General features: G+C 36.4%; 1 protein-coding gene across 1 annotated transcript in view; it reads right to left on the bottom strand.

Annotated features, from left to right (window-relative positions):
* Nucleotides 1-6,864: 6,864 nt before the first annotated feature.
* The window catches only part of LOC134381039 (immortalization up-regulated protein-like), a 33,877-nt gene continuing 19,210 nt past the window's right edge, over nt 6,865-21,531 (bottom strand). The window contains exon 2 of the mRNA XM_063101127.1: nt 6,865-7,231. Coding sequence (XP_062957197.1) covers nt 6,865-7,231 — 367 coding nt within the window. The remainder of the gene's footprint in view (nt 7,232-21,531) is intronic.

Here is a 21,531-nt window from a genome sequence, read left to right as displayed (position 1 = left end):
CCCAGCATCCCTTGTCGTCAGAGCTGGAGCCATGTCATGGGAGTAATGTTCACCACTTCTGGTCGTGGCTGTGAAATGCATCATGTGATCTCACTGACTGTGCTAGCCAGCCAGCTAAACACAGATGACAGAGCAGAGGACTCTGAAGAGGCCCTAGAAGATGACCCAATCACAAGGTGGAAGAATCAGGATTCCAGAATCATGGAATGGGGAAGCTGCCTGCCATAACAGACTGTGATATTAGCCAGAAGAAAAACCTTTAGTGGGTAAAGTCACTAAGATTCTAGACTTGTTTTGTTCTGGCACCTGGCACTAATTATCGTGACTAACACAGTTTCTCAAAAGTCAGATAATCTAAGTCTGGGACAAAAATAATGGGTCATCGAAAGAGAAAAGGTATGATTCGTGTTATTCCACAACTGTCGAGCATTGCTCAGAGGATTCTTTGGACTTCTTTTTTCCCTTCCCCATCACCACTCTCCCACAGCCAGCTGCTACAAATGCCACAACTATCAGAGGCAAAGCTATCATAAGGACCCTCCTCATTAGAGTCTCCACAGGACACTGACAGTGCAAAGCAATATTGCTTTGTGGTCTTCATAGCAGAAGGGAAGGTGGAGAATATTTCTCCACTTAACGAGAAAGTGGTTAAAGAGCAGAACAGAGGAGAAGTAACATGTCAGAAGCAGAGAATGTCACACTAGTTACCCAGGATGTAAGCGGCCCAGTCAAAAGTGGAGGAGATAACAGCAAAAGGAAATCCCCAGAGGGTTCAGCCCCCAAGACATCCCCATAGTCAGCAGGGCAGAATTAAACTAAAAGAGCTCAGGTTTTAGTACCCATTTTCTTCCCTTATTTCCCTTTTATGTTGAACTTCCCTCATTAAAAGCACCCCAACTTTCCAACTGATGCCTTTGAGTAGCACCATGATTTTACACTTCCCTGTAAAGGAGAATATTGGAATTACACGTGAGTGAGGGACACGCTGAGAGTTGCTGTTCATCCTCCAGTGAACTGAGTGATAATCCTGTTAACCTTCCTATCAGGAGGTCATTAAACAATTTTGAAAGTTGTTTCCTCTCACAGTAGAACTGCATGCGAAATTTGACCTAGTCTTTTTTTCTTTTTAATTTAATATAAGCTGTTCAGCTGCACAGACTTAAATAACAGCCCCTCATGTTTTACATGGTCGCTTACACTTCCCTCAGATACTGAGTGCCTTTGTAGCCTTTCTCTCAGTTTAGGTATTGTCCTGTGTTTTTGTTTGTTTGTTTGTTTGTTTTGTTTTTTTCTCTTTTTTTCTTTATTTAAACACCTAACACGTTTTCGTTCAGCTGTATCACTCCTCTTCTGTAGTTCCTTTTGAGGCCATGTTTATCTCTTGTACCAGTCCATTTTTCATTCATTTCAACATATCACTTTCCTGGACATCAGTCTTTTTAAAATTGTTGGAGTTGGTGTTTTGTTCTTAATGCTGCCCAGCTATTTTCATGAAACTACGTATTTTTGTTAAACCTAATTTGTTTCTGCATTTTACTCACAATCTCTTTTTGGCTCCAAAGACACTTTACCACACAATTTTCTTCATTCCTTCCTCCTTTCCCTCTTTCTTTCTTTTCTTTTTATCTCACCTTCCTTTCCTTCCTTCCTTTCTTCCTTCCTTCGTCACTGTCTTCTTTTTTTAAAAATTACTGTATGCCAACAGCTATGTGATGTCAGAACTCCTGCCTGAATACATTTACAACAAACAAGTTGTCCATTTTTATCTTCTGATCATTTAGTTCTTTCATTCAGCTTAAAAACTTGGTTTCCTTTTGGCTCCTTAGAAGCATTAATTTTAACTTCCAGGACAGAGAGAACAACATTTTCACCACACTTGAAAAACTGGGTAAAATTGAAATGTGCTTCTGGTAGCTTAACTAACACAAAATGATTTCCTGAGCTCTCTGGGAAAGACTCCATGAGACGACCCTATCATTGAATTAGCAATTCAAACATCAATAAAGTCAGTTTTCAGGAGTATCAGGTTTGGGACTTGACATTTTTAAGAAATGTCTTTGCAAAACAGGGACCTAGTTATCATTGGATGAAGGGCAGTGATTTAATCTCCAAGGGTGACTCAATTCGATGTCTGGGGTTCTTCCAAACATTTAAAGTCATTTTCCAAATGTTTTTGATGCAGCACAACCCAAAAGGGATTTTGGCAAGTATGTTTTCCTTCGTTTTAAAACCCATGCGTATTTCAAGAGAAATGCAATCCATATGTCTTTGATTCATTTACACTTAAATCATCTAAATTCCATTCTGTAAGAGCTGTTTGATGCACAAGAAGCCTGTGAGCCTGTTTTAGAAGCCTTTTTAAGCCTTATTTCTTTGAATCAGAGAGTCCTGCATTGCCAGCCCTAAACAGAACTTGAACTGAGAAAGGCTCAAGTTCACTTCTAAACTGAAAACCTGCAAAGTTTTGTGTGGCTCCTGTACTTAGCAATATGTTTCCCCTTGCCTAAAGCTCACAAACATCCAGTATTTCTCTTCTCTGTCTCACATGTAGTGAGAACAGTGCAAATCAATTTTTGAATCACATTTTACTTGTAAAACTCACATTTTGAACCTCAGTTATCTCCCAGGCACTGCTAGAAGTTAAAATAGCAACACTTGAAAATTCGGCTTTTGCTCTAAAAGGGCAAAACATTCTATAAAGTACATAAATTACTGCTTCTGTACATTTATTTGTTTGACAGGTTTAAGATATAAGTGTGGCTTACATATGGATTCTCGGGATGCCAGATTGGATGCTCCACAAGCTACAGTCACAAATGTAATCTCTTTTTTAAAAAACTTATGTTTGGGAGAATAGAATTGGAACAATCTTGCTGTTCTGCACAAATCTAATTTCTGGGTCAAAACAGCAATGGAATATGATGAACATTTGCATTTTTCTCATTTACTGGCCTTTTCTATGGCTTTAATCATACTTGCATCAGTGGCCAAGAAGAAATTATGTTGGGCTATTTGCTTTCTTGTTCTCTGAGACTAAAAAATGATAATGAATTATGAACTAATACTTTTGAGGGCAAAATACGAACCTCTGATCAAGTGTTTGGAGATACCCCAATGATTAACATAGATTGCTATGCACATGGAAACATGTCTTGAGAAATCTTTCTCAAGCAAAAGCACTAATTATCTTCAAATGTGCGATTTCTTTGTTTTTTTATTTAGACATGTCTTAGAGGTTGCATTTTAGTGAGAGGGAAGAAATAATGATGATGTGATTGTCAGCAGAGAAGCAATATTTTAAATTTGCATTCGAAACATAGGAGGTGGAGATGAAGTTTAAAAGAAGGAAAGAAATCCAGGTGAATCTAATTATTCCTTATGCTCTCTCTCTAGTTCACATATATGACAGACTATCATATTTGTGTAATCAAAAGGACTATGAAATTTAAGTTTGGAAAAAAGGATTTGGGCACTAAATCTAGTTAATTATGCTGAGATAATTAAAGAGCAGAAAGTGTTGGATTTAGTTCTTTTCCATGTTAGTTTTCATTAAGTACCAAGACTTCATGATTCTCTGCAGGGAGAAATTATTAATATTCTATTCTTAGGATGACTGGTACATGACTGACAAAGAAATAAACTTTCAAAAAGAATGTCAGAAGTTGACGTATCCATATATTTTATTTAAAAAATAGGGTATTTTTCCATTAAAAATTTTCATCTAGCCCAGTTTTAAAATGTAAATTAGTTCAGAAATTACTTCAGTTTTGGAAAGTTTAGCAGACAACCATAATACAACCATATTTTCTAGTATCAATTTAAATACAAAGCAAAGAATTTGATTTATGATTTTGTTGCTGTTTCACCAAATTGAACCAGAGGATATTGATTAGGATTGCACAATAGGTTAATAACTCTGATTTTGATTAAAACAGCTAGTGTTGGGCCGACCCTGTGGCGCACTCGGGAGAGTGCGGCGCTGGGAGCGCAGCGACGCTCCCGCCACGGGTTCGGATCCTATATAGGAATGGCCGGTGCACTCACTAGCTGAGTGCCGGTCACGAAAAAGACAAAAAAAAAAAAAAAAAAAAACAGCTAGTGTTATAGTGTAGAATTCAATGCCAGAATTTATGACATTTTAACTTGAATTTAGGTGGGCATTTAAAAACATAAAGAAATGAAGCTCAGCAGTACTTCCTGACCCTAAACTATGGCTCTTCACCTTCATCCCTTCTTGCCCTAGCCAAATTCATCTCCCACCTGGTAAACACAAGAGCTCTGTCATCCCTCATCTGTCATCTCAGAATGACTTGCTGACTGTCTTAAGAATGCACATGATTCAAGGCTTTATTTACCCCACCTACTGGGTCAGATTAGTTAGCTCTCTGCTATTGCGATAGAAGTTTCAAACCCAAAGGAAACACAGCCATCGTGGATTGGAATATAATTGGAACCCTTGCAGCACAAAAGGACATTAACCAGGCTGCGAGTCTCATGAGAGTAAATTGCAGCCCTGAGAATTCTAGTTCTTCCCATTTTAAACGGATCAGGAAATATCTTTATGATGCCTCCTTAACACACATGTTTACCCAACACAAACACACTCTGCACATTTGCATAAACATAATACGCACAAACATACAGGTACACATATATGCAAGCACATACACAAACTTTAACTCATGTTCCTTCATAAGCATGATTTTATAGATCCTGTTTCTAAATGAAATTGTCCCAAATATACTCAATTATACATGTTGAAAGTTTGGGGGAGAGGAAACTTTCAAAGAGAATTATAATAATTAAAGAAACATTTTCTACAAAGTATTAAATTGGTTATTTTATCTGAATCCATGTATAAATGCACTCTTACTATCCCGGTATTAACACTTGATCTCTATGTATTATTTTAAAACTTTCCTATGTGCCTAGCTTTAAACAAATAAAATACATATGCCTTATTTTACAAAAGGACACCTACAGAATTCCCAAAACTATGAAGTGTTTCCCAATGCATATGAAAGTCTACATAAATTGATTGGCCATAAAAGATGATACATTGCAATACATAAGTTAACAAAAAAATTTTAGAAACATCCATTTGGCTGAAAACTATAGTGTTAATTACAATCTTTTCCCCCATGGTTATCTTTTATTTCTCTAAGGAGTAGAGTTAAGACATCCCTATTTCTCGGCATCATAATCTTCTTGGTCAAATTGATTCAGTGGTCATAGTTTGTAACAGAAAGAAGCCCCCGGAGATTTCTACTCTTGTTTTGCAACTAGAGATCTCAGCTGATTCTTGCATCAGAGTAACTGGACCCTAAAGTTTGGAAGTTTAGTGTCAGTCAATTACATCTATGTAACCCAACCTGTAATTGACTACCATCATTCAGGTAAAATTTGCTCATTCTCTTTCCTCTTTCCTCAAGGACAGGTGATTGATCAAGGAAGAGACAGGACCATGAAAGGCAGTCACAAACAGCAAGCTTTATTCAGTGGTGTTTGGACAGGATTGTTTTGAGAGAAGTCCCTCCATCAAAATACCTTCCAGAGTCAGTGACACAAGTCCACCACCCAGAAGGGGAATTGGGCAAGGGATCTTCTGTGGGACAGGGGAAGGTCAGAGAGAGGACTTGTATGTCAAGGTGACATCACTCAGCTGGAAGATGGGGAATCTTTGGGTTAAGGAACGCCTAAGGGCAGTAGAAGTTTTGGGTCTTTTATAGATTCAGGGTTTGCCTTATCTATGGTTAGCAGATTTGGGTGCAGTTTCACAGGATATGTAAAGTAGGCAGGTACTAAATCACTAAAAATATACTTTTGTGGGCTATATTGACAGCAATTAGGTGTGTGAGAATTTGAGTCTGGTGCCAGCAGGCTTTGGGCTAGTGGCCACTGTAAAGTAGGAAAAAGCATGGGATACACAGAAGCCCTCTTTGACCATTCATAAAACAAACATCTGCTCTGTTCTTTCACCTCCTTGGTTCCTCTCCTTTTTGAGCTAATCTCAGAACATAAACACTACATACTCAAGCCTCTTTTCAGAACACAAAATGTCCCCTTCAGCTGCTTGCTCCAATTTAAATTTGGCTTTTCCCCAAAAGCAGTACTACTTTTCTTGCAACATTCTTAAGTAAAGATCTTTCATTTCTTATACCTCAGTACCATGAGAATGGGAGAGTGATGAACTGCCCCCACCACCTCCTTATTTTGACCCTCTGTTCAAGGAAGTCCTGGTGTCTCTCAAAAGACCTTTTTATGCTCACACTCTAGTCCCTCAACACCCCAAGAAATCCTTCTCTTGCGCCAAAGATCAGTTTACTTGTTCACAGAACACACCCTCCTTGTATGTCATCTGCTAACCTCTAGGTTATAGCTCCCACATTCATCAAGGGGGTCACCCAGATCACAGCCTCCTTCTGCCTGAACGTTTATTATTATCCTGAACCATTTCAATGTCCGTAAAGAAAAACCCTCCAAGACCCTTTCTCATCCTTCGACAACCCCTTCGGAGGACTTGACCTCCACTCTTCTCCCTTAGCCCTTTTTCATGTCTCCTTCTGGACCTTCTCAGGAACCAAAACTTTTCCTTAGTCTAGCAATCAGAAATTCGGCTCTTCTGCCCTCTGATCTCTCCTTATCCTTCTACCTCCCGTCTAGAACCACTTTATTCAACCTGCCTTTCTATGTTGTAAAGTCCTTAGAACTCCTCGTGAGTTCATGCTTTTCCGTCATTGCCTCATTTCCTTTCCTACACAAACACCCTCAACCGCTTTGCAACCTACATCCTTTTTTTTTTTTTTTTTCCACTCCTCACCAGGAGGCAGAGAGGAAGGTTTAATGAGCCCCTCCCAGGACCCCTCAGTGGCGAGTGTTCTTCTTGTCCTTCCCTTCCTTCTTCTTCTTCACCTTGGGCTTCTTGGCCTTGGCCGGGGAGGTGTCATGCTGCTTGGAGGCAGCACCATGGGGCTTCACCTCCGTGTCTGAGTCGCTGGAGCTGCTGCTACTGGAATCTGAGGAGCTGCTGTGGCCATGCCTCGGATTCTGAGGTGCCCCTGCCTCTGGGCAGCCCTGAACTTTGCGGGGGCTGTGCTTGGGGCCTCCCACCGGGCCCGCCTCCAGGGGCTTCTTGGAAGTGGACTCCAGGGCCGCAGTCAGGTCAAACTTCCATGGTGCTGAGAGATGTGTCCGGAGGGCCAGGAGGGCTTGCGTAGTGCTGGGAAGGGAGCTGGGGAGGCAGGGGCTGCAACCTACATCCTTTTGTTAATCCTGGATCAGTCATACGTAAGCATCGTCCACCCCTGTGCTCTGGCTCTGAGTTTGGTTGAAAATAATACAGCTCTGTATACTGGGGCTACTACGTGTTTATACCCTTCACCTCACCTCTCTCCGTTGCTCACAAAGGTTTTACTTGCCTTCTGTCAATCCCACTCCAATTTCCCTCAGTAGTAATTCAAAACATGTGTCACTCCACTCAAAACTCCTAACCAACTCCTAAGCTTTTATTCTCCACAGTAAATGTCAGTCCCTTCTTCTCAGAGAGAAAATTGAGGTTCCCAATTTAACTACTCAGCCTCAAAACCTGCTTTCCCTCCTTTGCTCTCTCCGTTTCTGGTCTTTAGCCATTCAGTCATCCCAGTCAGAAAACAAAATAACATTCTCAATTTCTTCCTCTCCCTTGCCTACTGTGAGCAGGCTGTCACCATATATTTTCTAGTTTTTTCCTTCTTAAAGTCTGTTTTCTTCTTCTGAATGCCCTTTCATCCTGTTATCTCAAAATCTAATTATCTCTTTCTTAAGCTTTGGAAATACCTTATAATAGGTCTCCTCCCTTATATATCATTTGCCTCAAGTTTATTCTTCATACTTCAAAAAGAGTATAATTTCTAAATAGTAAATCTGATCCTGTCACTTTGCTTCTTGAAATCCTTTAGAGGTTCCCTGTAACAAGGTGCACAAGCTGTTCAGATTAGGTCCCTGCACACCTGCCAACTTTTTTCCCCTAACATTTTTTACAATGTAAGCTCCAGTAATACTAATATATTTAGGTTCCTATGCTCAATATATCATTTGTCACCTTTGGATCATGACAATTTCCTTTATTCTTGTTTTTTTATTTTTTTATTTTTTTGAGGGGGGGACTCCTATTTATTCTTCAGACTTTTTTTTTAATCATTTCCTTTGTAAAAACTTCCCTGAGAATTTTCCTCTAAAATAATTTATTACTCCCTTCAAAATACTACACACACACACACACACACACACACACACACACACACACACACACAAAACGGCGGGGGGGGGAGAAGATATAACAACCACAATTACTTGAAGTTGATACGACAAGCAAACAGAAAGGACATTGTTGGGGGGGAGGGGGGAGGGAGGAGGGAGGGAGGTTTTGGTGATGGGGAGCAATAATCAGCCACAATGTATATCGAGAAAATAAAATTTAAAAAAAAAAATACTAACAAAGCACTAGATTAAATTTGGAAATCAAGCCAGTCTTTTCAAAAAATATTACATCTATGCTGAGATTTAAAACTTGAGTGGGCATTGGCCAGGTGTGTAGTTGGGGAAATAGTGATTTCAAGCCTGAATATTGGAAGGAGGTTGTATATGTCATTCCTCCTTCTGAACTGTAAGATCCCCCCCAAGGCTGGGTCTGTGCCTAACCCAACATTCTATCTTACCATAGCACCATATACAGAACAAGTGTCCAATAAACCTTTGGTAAAGGAAGGAGGAAGGAAGGAAGGAAGACAGGACAGGATTTCATTACTTTAAATTTATATTTTCAGTTTAGTTTTCTCTTATGGACATTCTTTAAAATATTTTACTTGTAAAAGATCCCTAGACTATCTATCTTATTATTACCAAAGTGAGATAGGAGGTACTCAGTTTCCCCAAGTTCAGGTTTCAGGACACACCTCTGGGTTTCAAGCCACTCCCTAAGGTCTCAAGCTTCCTCTCAAAGCCTGCCCCTAGAGGGGAGAATTACTGTTGCTCATTGGACCTATTTTCAGTATCAACACGGGGAGACTGAGACCACAATGGGCTGACTTATGCAAATCCAGTAGTTGAGCATACTCGGTAAAAGGAATTTATACAGACTTATATGACCCCAGTGACTGAGTATGCTCAGTGGAAAGGAGTTTGTCTTTTGAATGATCTTCCACTAGGGATGCTAAAGAGCACAGAGTATTCTTGAATATGTCTGGTGCATGTGATAGAATTTGACCAATGAACATACTCTAAAAGGAGACCAACTGAGCATCTGCAAGACTAGGTTACATACCTGGGAACCACCCCCTTAACTGAATATTCACTAGATATCATGAATATGTATTAGATAGTGAAACTATAAAAGTTGTATCCCAGCAGAAGGTGGGATTGTTACTCATTTTCCTGGGGCCAACCTGCACTTCGCCGGCTGAGGTGTGTATGCTTTACTTTTGTGTTAAGCTTAATTTCAATAGGTAGCTGCTCACTCTCTTGAGCCAGCCTGCACTCTGTATTAAACTTTAAGTGTGTATTTCCTACTTTTGTATTAAACTTGGAGTGGGCCCTGTTTAGTCTCTGCAGCTAGGCTGCTCTATCTCTGTGAAGCCTGTGTCTCTTATTCATTACATTAATCCTGTTCTCACTTTCTACTGTGACTCTGCTCTTGAATTTTTTCCTGTGGTGGAGTCAAGAACCTGGTAAGAGGACAGACTGGGTTGAGGTGGTTATCGGGCCTCCCCAGACCCTCTCCTCCAGAACTGTAAGGGCGATGGTCAAATAAGTCAATTATCAAAAAAAAAAAAAAAAAAAAGTGAAATTAGTTATAATAGCAGTGCCAGCAATTTCAGAGTGAGAAAAGTGGGAATAAGGCAGATTCATAATTAATTTACTCTATATTTATACCCTAGTAGCTAGGAGCTGCTAATATATGTATATATGCATAAGATATATAAATATACATATATCATACATGTAGATATACACTTATTTTATATATATAAAATATATATATATATAGTATCCAACCTTACACATCTTGAGGAATAAAACATTTCCCACATAAACAGGTAATAGAAGCCAGCCCAAAAAAGAAAGAAAGAATTCATCTCCAAGGAATTAGGATACACTCTGAATTTATGGGATTTATGTATTCATTGAAAAAAAATCATGTATTCAAGGGTGAATAAAACATGCACCCTGACCTCTAGAACTAAATGCACAACCGTAAATAACAATGTTATCTCAATAGTAAAGGTCCGTGAGAATTTAGAGCAGAGGAAGAATATATCTGTCTGGGAAGATTAGGAAACAATTCACTGAAGAGGTAATAACTGTGCTGGGAGTTAAGGGTAAGCAGGATCTGAACAAGAAAAGAAGAGAACAAAAAACACTTTGAATTTCAAGGGCAATGGTCTACAGGAGAAAAATTATAGACATGGGTATTGGAAACTGTGGTGGTCAGTAAATCCCAAAGGATTACGTATAACATAAGCTATGTTTTGGGAAAACATCTGCCATTCATTTAATTGCCTGATACCTTTTATTTCTCTTTTTTAGTTTCTTGGAAGTTATAAATAAATAAAATCTTTATGTCACAGAAATCCAGTTGAGATTGACCAATTTTGTCTTCTTCAAATGAACCTGCTGCTTTTCCCATTGTTCTCTCTCTAAATTCTGGATTACAGCCCTACCACAAAACTCCATGTGACGCTCCATTATGCTCATGACAACCACACCGCCCACCCTGAAAGAGTGAATTTCCTTTCACTCCTAATTATGTTATTGAAAACTTGAATTTAATATCTCTTTCTTTTAAAAAATTGTCGTTTACCAATAGCTAATGCATGCGCCAGGTGCAGTGTTGTGAGCTTCAAATGTTTTATTTTGTTATATCTACAGCATCTCCAAGAGTTGCCCTTATTATTTTTCTGTTATACACGAGAAACCAAACAAGTGTCCCTTCTTTTCTCTTAACCTATAATCTGTCTCTTCCCCCTCAATCGCAGGCCTCTACTATTCCCATCTTCAGCCACAGCCCCCTGATCCTACCATCTATCCATCTATCCTTATGCACAGAAAAATGCTACATAATCTCATTTATTCATGATTAGTATACCTGTAAGCTTATAATATGTTATGTATATATAACAAGTTAATCCTTAAACAGCATGATTTTAAACTGGGGGGGCTCAACTTGTGTGTAGATTTTCTCATCTTGTAAACAAAGGAAGTAAACTTACAGTACTTATAAATACAGTACAGTCCCGTAAATGTATTTTTCTCTTACAGTTTTCTAAACAGATTTTATTTTCTCTAGCTTATTATATTGTAATAATACAAAGTTTAATACAAATAACATACAAAATATGTGTTAATTGACTATGTTAGCAATAAAGGTTTCAGTCAGTAGTCTATAGGTTGTTAAGTTTGGAGGAAGTCAAAAGTCATATACAGATTTTTGACTGCGTGAGGGTCGGTGCCCATAGCCCCCGAGTGAGTCTACAGAGTATGTGTGATTACATATATATACATGCACACATACAGCATAGACATATGTCTACTCATAAACACACACACTGAGATGCAGTTAATTATTTTTTCAAAGAAATAAAGCATATCTTGATCTGATCATATTAAATCTGCATATTCACCAGGCCTTCAATATAAGTCCTGGAGTCCTGGATGGAACTTGAAAACTTTTTTTCAGCTTTGTGTTCAATTTTTTTTTATTTCATTGATTGTTCTCTAACTCTTCAATTCATCGATATTCTAATTTTCCTTTATTCTGACTCCTTCCCAAACATGGTATATGTAGGTGTGTTTTTCCATTTAATTTTCCCTTTTAACTCTATGGTGTCATTAAGAACCATAGGGCTCTGTTGCTAGCTTGCATTGCTCCAGTGTGTATATGATTATTTTTTTTGCTTGAGCTTTAAGCAGGCTTGATACTGCCTGAAACCCAGACACTGCAATTGTAGAATGAAACTCAAGCCCTTCCTTCTGATGGTTGTTTGTGTGTGTCAAATGGGGACTCAGAAATGAGAACAATTACTCCATGAATTAAGAAAGATAATCTTTTGATGTGAGAAAGGCAAAATTAAAGTACCTGCTTATATTTATGTTATTTTTTCTTTCACAGTACTATACAGTGCTTATATTTTGAAATCTCCAAAAGCGTAATAGTACCTGTGAGTTACATTCTTAAACAACACATACTCAAGTGCATGCTCACATATTTTTCTGGATGGTGTTTTATATTTAATAAAGCTTGAAGGATAATTGCATAACAAAATAATATTTGGGGGCTAGTACCCTTTGGTCAAACATGGGGAGAAAAAATAAACAATTTTACTGAGCACCTATTAAGGAGGACTCATCTCCTGCTACAGAATGAGAAACATTCTAATTAAATTTAAGGTAATAGTTCTAAAGAAGACCATAAATTTTAGTCATTTTAAACTAGTAACAAATCCAGGTGTACTTGCCTAAGAATCATTCAAAAAAATGGCTCCTCAAAATTTTTGACCTTCTTTAATTTTTTTAAAAAAATCAGAGAGCAGTATGTGACTCTGAAAAAATTTAACCCAATGTCCTTATAGTCATATAATGGATCTGAGAGGATATATTTTCTGGTCAACCTCAAAATGCTATTAGCATAACATTGGTAAAGCCTGGATTATATGAAAAGGATAAAAGCAAGGTTTCAAAATTTTAAGTAAGAATAAAGATTATGAAGTAGACATAACATTATATTTTAGTAATTTTATCTTACTTTTTACTTTGAAATAATTATAAAATCATGGTATACAGGCTACATTTTTATGTATGTTTCACTTTACGTAGTGTTTCATTTCATTTTCTGTATACTTTTATTGTTTTGTAAATTAACCTGGAGATTAAAATTAACTACTTAACTTTCTAATTAGTAAGTTTGAATTAACAACAACTTAATTTAAATATAGTACAAAAACATTGCTCTTGTACACCTCTGTTCCCCTTGTTTTATGTTGTTCTGGTAACAAATTACATCTTTATGCTTTGTGTACTCATTAACATAAATTATAGTTATTGTTTTATCAATTTGTCTTTTAAACCATATAAGTAAAAAGAGGAATTACAAACCAAATACTCAATAATAATTAATTTTATATTTACCACTTTAGCATACATATTTAGCATTTTAACGTAGAAATAAATACACGAGTGAAACATCCCAAATTTTGGCATTTTCACAGCTAATTCTAAACATATTTTCTGATATTTGTAAAGAAGAAAGACAGGAAAATTGGCAAATATCTATATAGGTAAGTGCCCATGTTACATAAAATAAATAGTAACAATAGCTAAGCCAAAATCCATAAATTTCCAAATTATATAAAATTTTGAAAGCTCATACATTAATTCTTTTTCCTAAGGACCACAAGTGTTCTTTTAAGTGAACTGGTAAAAGTTGGAAACAAAGCTAATTGAAAATAGAAAGAAAAAGTTTAGAAATTTAGATCACTTTAGAGCATTTCAAAGCCCTAACAGACTATAGGAGGCCCTGGACCACCCAAGCAGGACCTGGAAAGGAGGGGCCAGCAGACTGTGCAGCCCTTGCAGGAGCCTGGGGAGAGCCAGGAGAGGTGAGATGGTATTTTGGAGAGAGTTTTCAAGACTCTGTGAGTGGACCCCTACCCCTGCTCCAAGAAGGGGCGTCCAGGAACCAACTTTGAAAACCTGCCTGTGCCCCCCATGGCATTTGGGAAACTCAGCGGACTATTTTCTCACTTTCCTTGAGCCATTCAGCAATGAAGGGCTGGCTGGCATGCAGCAGTGCAGAAGAGGCTGGCTGCACTGGGAGTACCTGCTCTCCACCGTGGGTGAAGAGTCCAGCCCCAGCCAACCTGTGCCAGCTGCAGAATGAGCAGCTCCCAGAGGGGGTAAGATGAAGACAGCAAGGCGACTGCCTGATGAGGGGACCTAGGGGGCGACCTTGGGTTCAGCTAGGGGAGATGCTTTTCACGACAAGGACATGCAGGGGCGGGGCCCCGGAAGTGGCACAGAATGTCCCCTATAGGGTCCGCTGGAACCGCTGCCACGTCAGGATGTCTCCACTGTGGGCTCCTACAGTGCGTGCCCACCACGTGAGCACTCTTGTTCTTTACTCCCTCCTCCCGTGCCCCCTTCCCCACTGGACTGGAAGGGGTCAGAAGCCAAGATCAGAGAGCCTGGCAGGTAAGTAGAGGCAGACGCGTATCCCGCGCTGCAGGAGCGCCATCCGGGCAGGCTGTTCTGGGGAGAGAAGCTTTGCCTTTAAGTGCAGTGTGACTCTTCGGCTATTACACTGATTAATTGTTGTATGTTGAATCATTATTTTATCTCAGGGATAAATCCCACCTGGTGATGATATGTGATCTTTTCAACGTGCTGTTTCATTTGAGAACTTTTGACATATGTTCATTAAGCATCCCGACTTTATTTTAGTTTCGTTTTCTTGTAGTGTGTTTGTCTCATTTCTGTATCAGGGTAATTCTAACCTCAGAGAATGAGTTTGAAATGGTTCTCTCCTCTTCAGTTTTTTGGGAAGAGTTTGAGAAAGATTAGCATTCACGCTTCTTTAAGTGTTTGGTAGAATTTACCAGTGTAGCTATCTGGACCTGAGCTGTTCCTTAGGAGTATTTTGATTATTAATTCAGTCTCCTTACTAGTTTTAATTTGTTTCAGATTTTGTATTTCCTTATGATTCAGTCTTGGTAGGTTTTATGTTTCTGTAAATGTTTCTATTTCTTCTAGGTTGTCCAATTTGTTAGCATAGCATTTTCCATAGTAATAATTTTGATACTTTTATTTTGGGGGCATCAGTTGTAACGTATTCACTTTTATTTCTGATTTTATTTGGGTCCTCTCTCTGTCTTTCTTAGTCTAGCTAAAGGTTTGTCACTCTTGTTAATCTTTTCAAAACAAGAGCTCTTAGTTTCACTGATTTTGCATTGTTTTTGTATTCTCTATTTTGTTTATTTCTGCTCTAAACTTTATTATTTCCCTCTTCTATTTCTCTCCTTTTATTACCTTTCTTCCTTTCAGGTAAAAAGTTAGGATGTTTATTTGAGATTTTTTTTTTTTTTTTTGCTTTTAAATTTAATTATATTTTAAATTGACAAATAATAATGTATATATTTATGGAGTACAGTTGAATGCTAGATATATGTATGCATTGTGGGATGACTAATCTTGTTCTTTTTTGATGTAGGCATTTATCACTATAAATTTCCTTAGTATTTTTTTTGCTGCATCTCATGAGTTTATTCTGTTGTGTTTTTATTTTTATTTGTCTAAGATATTTTCTAATTCTTTTGATTTCTTCCTTGACATATTAGTTGTTCAAAAGAGTTTTTCAATTTCCACATATTTGCAAATTTTTCAGTTTTCCTTCTGCTATTAATTCCTAGCTTAGTTCCATTGTAGTCAGAAAATATAGTTGGCATGATTTCAATCTTCTTACACTTGTTAAGATTTGCTTATGACCTAACATGTGATCTGTCTTAAAGAATGTTCCAGGTGTGCTTGAGAAGAATGTGTATTTTGCTGCCATTGAGTAGATGTCTTAAACATATTTGTTAGGTACATTGGTCTACAGTGTAGTGTTGTTAACATCCTCTGTTTGTTTATTCATCTTCTGTCTGGTAGATCTACACATTATTGAAAGCAGAGTGTTGAAATATTTTCTTACTATTGTATTGGGTTTATGTCTGCCTTCAATTCTGTCAATGTTTACTTCATATATTGAGATGTTCTGATATTCATACTTGTCATATCTTTTGGGGGAATTAACCCTTTTATTATTATATAATGTTTTTTTTCTGTTATGATAATTTTTAATTTAAGACTATTTCGTTTGATATAAATATAACCACCCCTGCTCTCTTTTGGTTATCATTTGTCTGGAATTTCCTTTTCCATCCTTCTGCTTTGGGCATATATGCATCTTTAAATCTAAAGTGAGTCTCTTGTGGGTAGTATATAGTTAAGTTTTTTTATATCCATTTAGCCACTCTATATATTTTTATTTGAGGGTTTAATCAACTCACACTGAAAATTATTATCGATAGAGATGGGCTTACTATTACCATTTTGTTAATTGTTTTCTAACTGTCTTGCATTTTGTTTTCTGTCTTTTTATATTCTTGCATGTTTTGTTCATTCTTTGCAGTGGCATGTTTCAATTTCTTTTTTAGTGTGTATCATTTATAGGTATTTTCTTTGTGATTAACATTGGGTTTACAGAAACATCTTTTAGTTATAACAATCTATTTTAAGCTTGTAACAGCTTAACTTCAATTGCAACAATAAATTTACACTTATTTCTTCCCCCAAAATGCTTTATGTTATTGACATAAAATTTTACATCTTTTTACATTGCATATCCATTAGCATAATTTTATAGAATTTTATAGTCATTTTTTATATATTTGTCTTCAACATCTATACCAAAATTAACAGCGATTTGTGACTATCATGCCATAATTACAGTATTTTTTATTGGTTCATACATTGACTTTTACCTGTGATTTTTATACTTTCATGTGTATGTGTTTGTGTTAGGGTTCTTTGGTTAATCTTGAAGAACACCCTTCAGCTTTCTTATAAGACAGATCTAGTAATGATAAACTTGCTCAATTTTTATTTGTCTGGAAAAGTCTTTATCGCTCCTTCATTTTTGAAGGACATTTTTGCCTGGTACATTATTTTGTTTGGCGGGTTTTATTTTTTCTTTTAGCACTTTGAAGATATACCTAATAATGGGATTGCTCAGTACATAGATCATAAGGTCATCCTATTTTCACTTTTTTGAGGAACATTTATATTGTTTTCCATAATGGTTGTACTAATTTACATTCTGACCAACAGTGTACAGGTGTTCTCCTTTAGCTGCATCTTCACCAATGTTTGTTATTTTTTTCTTTTTGATAATAGCCTGTCTAACTGGAGTGAGGGGATATCTCACTGTGGTTTTAATTTGCTTTTCCCTAATGATTAGTGATGTTTACCATTTCTTCATATGAAAAATATCTATTCAGGTCTTTTACCCATCTTTATTTCCTCTTGGATTCTTTGAGTTGCTTGTATGTTCTGGATACTAGACCCTTGTCTGATGTGTAGTTTTAAAAACTTTCTCCCATTTTGTAGGTTCTTTCTCCACATTATTGATTGAGTCCTTTGCTGTGCAGAAGTTTTTTAGTTTGATGTAATCCCATGTAATTTTACTTTTGTTGCATGTGCCTTTGAAGCCTTGTTCAAAAGGCCTTGCCCACTTCAGTTTCATGAAGCATTTCCCCAGTGTTTTCTTCTAGTAGTTTTATAGTTTGGAGTCTTAAAGTTAAGTCTTTAATTTACTTTGAGTTGATTTTTGTGTATGGTGAATGACAGAAGTGTCAAAGCCTCATTTTAATCTTCTACAAGTGGAAATCCAGTTTTCTCAGCACCATTTAATGAAGAAACTGTCCTTTCCCCAATGTATATTCTTGACACCTTTGTCAAAACTAATTTGGCTGTAAATGCATTGATTTGTTTCTCAGCTCCCTATTTTTTTTTTTTTTCATTGCTTTATGTGTCTGTTTTTAGGTCAGATGCATGCTATTTATCTTTATGGTATATTTTGAAGTCAGTTAGTGTGATCCCTCCATCTTTGTTTTTGTTGTTGTTGTTGTTGTTCAAAATTGCTTTTCCTATTGGGGGTCTTTTGTGGTTCCCTATGAATGTTAGGATTGTCTTTTCTATTTCTGTGAAGATTATCACTGGTATTTTGATAGGGATTGTATTGAATCTGTGGATCTTTTTGAGTAGTATGAACATTTAAATGGTATCAATTCTTTTATCTCATGAACATGACATTTCTTTTGATTTATTTGTGTCTTCAATATCTTTCATCAATGTTTTATAGTTTTTATTGTAGAGATCTTTCACTTCTTTGGCTTAATTTATTTCTTGGTATTTTGGGGGGTAGCTGTTTTTAATGCAATGATTTTTTTATTTCTTTTTCAGAGTTCAGTATTGAGGTATAGAAATACTACTGATTTTTGTATGTTCATTTTATATTCTAGACCTTTACTCATTTGACTTATTAATTCTGGGGTTTTTTTTGGGGGGGGGTTGATGGACCATGTAGGGTTTTCTCTATACATATGATCATGTCATATGTACATAGGAATAATTTGACTTCCTCCTTTCCAGTTTTGATGCTTTTACTTTTTTCTCTTGCCTCATTGCTCTGGCTAGAACTTCTGGTACCATGTTGAATTAAAGGAGTGAAAGTGGCATTCTTGTTTTGTTCCAGATCTTCAAGGAAATCCTTTCATTTTGTGTCCATTTCATATGATATTAATTGTGGTTTGTTTGTGGGTTTTGTTTTGTTTTGTTTTTATACATGGCCTTTATTATGTCAGGGTACATTCCTTCTATATCTAATTTGATGAATATTATCATGAAATGATGTTGAATTTTATTAAATGCATCTAGTGAAATGTTTGTGTTCTTTATTCTGTTGATATAATTCATCATGTTTCTTGAGTTGCATATGTCAAACCATCCCTGCATACCTGGGAATAAATTCTACTTCACAGTGGTAAATGATCCTTTTTTTGTGTGTGTGTGTGTGAGACAGGTAAGGGGATCGCAACTCTTGGCTTGGTGTCAACCGCACCGCGCTCAGCCAGTGAGCGCACCGGCCATCACTATATAGGATCCAAACCTGCGGTGGGAGCACTACTGTGCTCCCAGTGCCGCACTCTACAAAGTGAGCCACGGGGTCGGCCCTAAACAATCTTTTTCATACAATGTTGAATACTGTTCACCAGTATTTTGTACAAGATTTTTGCATCTCTGTTCATTGAAGTTATTGGCCTGTAGTTTTTGTTGTGCTCTTGTCTGGTTTTTGTATAACAGTATTTCTGACCTCCTAAAAGGAGTGTAATAGTATTTGCTCATTTTCAATTTTTTAAAAGAGTTTGAGAAGAATTGGTATGGGTTCTTTTTTAAATGTTTGGTAAAATTCAGCAGTAAAGCTGTCATTTTCTGGGCTTTTGTTTGATGGGAAACTTCTTGCCACTGCTTCAATCTCATTATTCATCATTGGTCTGCTCAGGTTTCCTGTTCCTTTATGATTAAACCATAGTAGATTATATGGACCCAAAATTTATTCATTTCTTTTAGATTTTCCATTTTGGTTATATATAGTAGTTCCTAGTAGTCTCTTATAATCCTTCGTATTTCTGTGATATCAGTTGTAGTATCTGCTGTATGTAGGGTCTGCTCTGATTCTATTTGAGTCCGCTCTCTTATTTTCATACTTAGTCTAGCCAAAGGTTTGTAGATTTTATCTTTCAAAACACTAACTTTCTGTTTCATTGATATTTTATGTTGTTTTTAATCGCCAATTCACTTATCTCTCCTCTGATGTTATGTCTCTCCTTCTAGTAATTTTGGATTTGGTTCATTCTTATTTTCCTAGTTCCTTGAGGTATAATGCTAGGTTGTTTATTTGAAATCTTTCTACTATTTTTTGATGTAGGCATTTATTACTATAGTAATAAACTATAGTAATAAAACTTTCCTCTTAGAACTGTTTTTGCTGTATTCCATACTTTTTGTTATGTTGTATTTCTGTTTCATTTGTCTATAGGAAAAAAAACAAACAAACTGAGTTGACCATTTGTTGTTCAGAAGCATAATGTTTAAGTTTTATGTATTTGTACAGTTTCCAGTGTTTGTTTTATTGTTGATTTTTAGTATTTTTAGTTTTATTCCACTGTGGTTGGGAAAAACTTTTTGATATCATGTCAATTATTAAAAATTTGTTAAGACTTGTTTTGTGACATATATTATCTATTTCAGAGAATGTTCCATGTGCTGCTGAGAAGAATGTGTATTCTGCAGCTGCTAAATAAAATTTTCTGTAAATGTCTGCCAGGTCCATTTAAGCCTAGAGTAGAGTTTAATTCTGATGGTTCTTGATTAGCTTTCTGTTCAGATGATCTATTGCTGAAAGTGGGGTACTGAAATCCCTAACTATTATTGCATTAGAGTCTACGTCTTCCTTTCGATCTAATAATATTTGCTTTGTATATCTGGGTGCTGCAATGTTGGGTGCATATATATTTACAATACTTTTATGCTTTTGCTGAATTGCCCCTTTTATTATTATGCAATGCCCTCCCTTTTCTTTTTAACATTCTTGACTTATAGTCTATATTGTCATAAAAGTATAGCTACTTCTGGTCTTTTGTGGTCTTATTTGTATGAAATATCTTTTTCCATTCTATCACTTTTAGTATGTGCATGTATTTTTAGGTGAAATTTCTTGTTGACCTCATGTGCTTGAATCTTATTTTATAAACCATTTAATTGGAAATGGTTTTAATTGGAAATTAAATGTTTTAATTTAATTCTCTTTTAATTGGAATGAATTCTCTTTTAATTGGAAATTTTAATGTTTACATTTGGAGCTATTATTGATATATAAAACATAAAACTGTCAGTTTGTTAACTTGTTTTCTGGTTGTTTCATGACTCCAGCTTTTTTCTTCTATTACTCTTTTTTTGTGATAAAGTGGTTTCTTTCTAGCAGTATTTTTTATGTCATGGTATTTATTTTTAGTTTATCTATTCTAGTTTGTCTTACTTTATGGTTACCATGAGGCTTACCACAAAGATCTTATAGTTATAACATCATTTTAAACCTTAAAAAATGATAACAACTTAACTTTGATTGAAAAAGAAAAGAAAAGTAAAAGAAAAAACTCTACACTTTCAAATCATTGCTCAAATCAGAGAAGAGAAGGAAATAAAGGGCATCCAGATTGGAAAAGATGAAGCCAAACTGTCCCTGTTTGCAGATGACATGATCCTATATATCAAACAGCCTAAAGCCTCTACAAAAAAAGCTCTTGGAGGTAATAAATGATTTCAGCACAGTAGCAGGATACAAAATCAACACACAAAAATCAGTAGCATTTCTATTCTCCAATAGTGAACATGCAGAAAGAGAAATCAAGAAAGCCTGCCCATTTACAATAGCCACCAAAAAAATAAAATACTTAGGAATTGAGTTAACCAAGGAGGTGAAAAATCTCTATCATGAGAACTACAAACCACTGCTGAGAGAAATTAGAGAGGATACAAGAAGATGGAAAGATATCCCATGCTCTTGGATTGGAAGAATCAACATAGTGAAAATGTCCATACTACCCAAAGTGATATACAAGTTCAATGCAATCCCCATCAAAATTCCAATGACATTTTTCTCAGAAATGGAAAGAACTATCCAGACACTTATATGGAGTAACAAAAGACCACACATAGCCAAAGCAATGCTGAGCAAAAAAAAATAAAGCTGGAGGCATAACACTACCTGACTTTAAACTATACTACAAAGCTATAATAACCAAAACAGTATGGTACTGGCCTAAAAACAGACATACTGATCAATGGAATAGAATACAGAATCCAGAAATCAACCCACACACCTACAGCCATCTGATCTTTGAC

This window comes from Cynocephalus volans, chromosome 6 (genome assembly GCF_027409185.1).
Source record: "Cynocephalus volans isolate mCynVol1 chromosome 6, mCynVol1.pri, whole genome shotgun sequence".
Lineage (NCBI taxonomy): Eukaryota > Metazoa > Chordata > Mammalia > Dermoptera > Cynocephalidae > Cynocephalus > Cynocephalus volans.
This window is presented reverse-complemented; position numbering and strand designations above follow the sequence as displayed.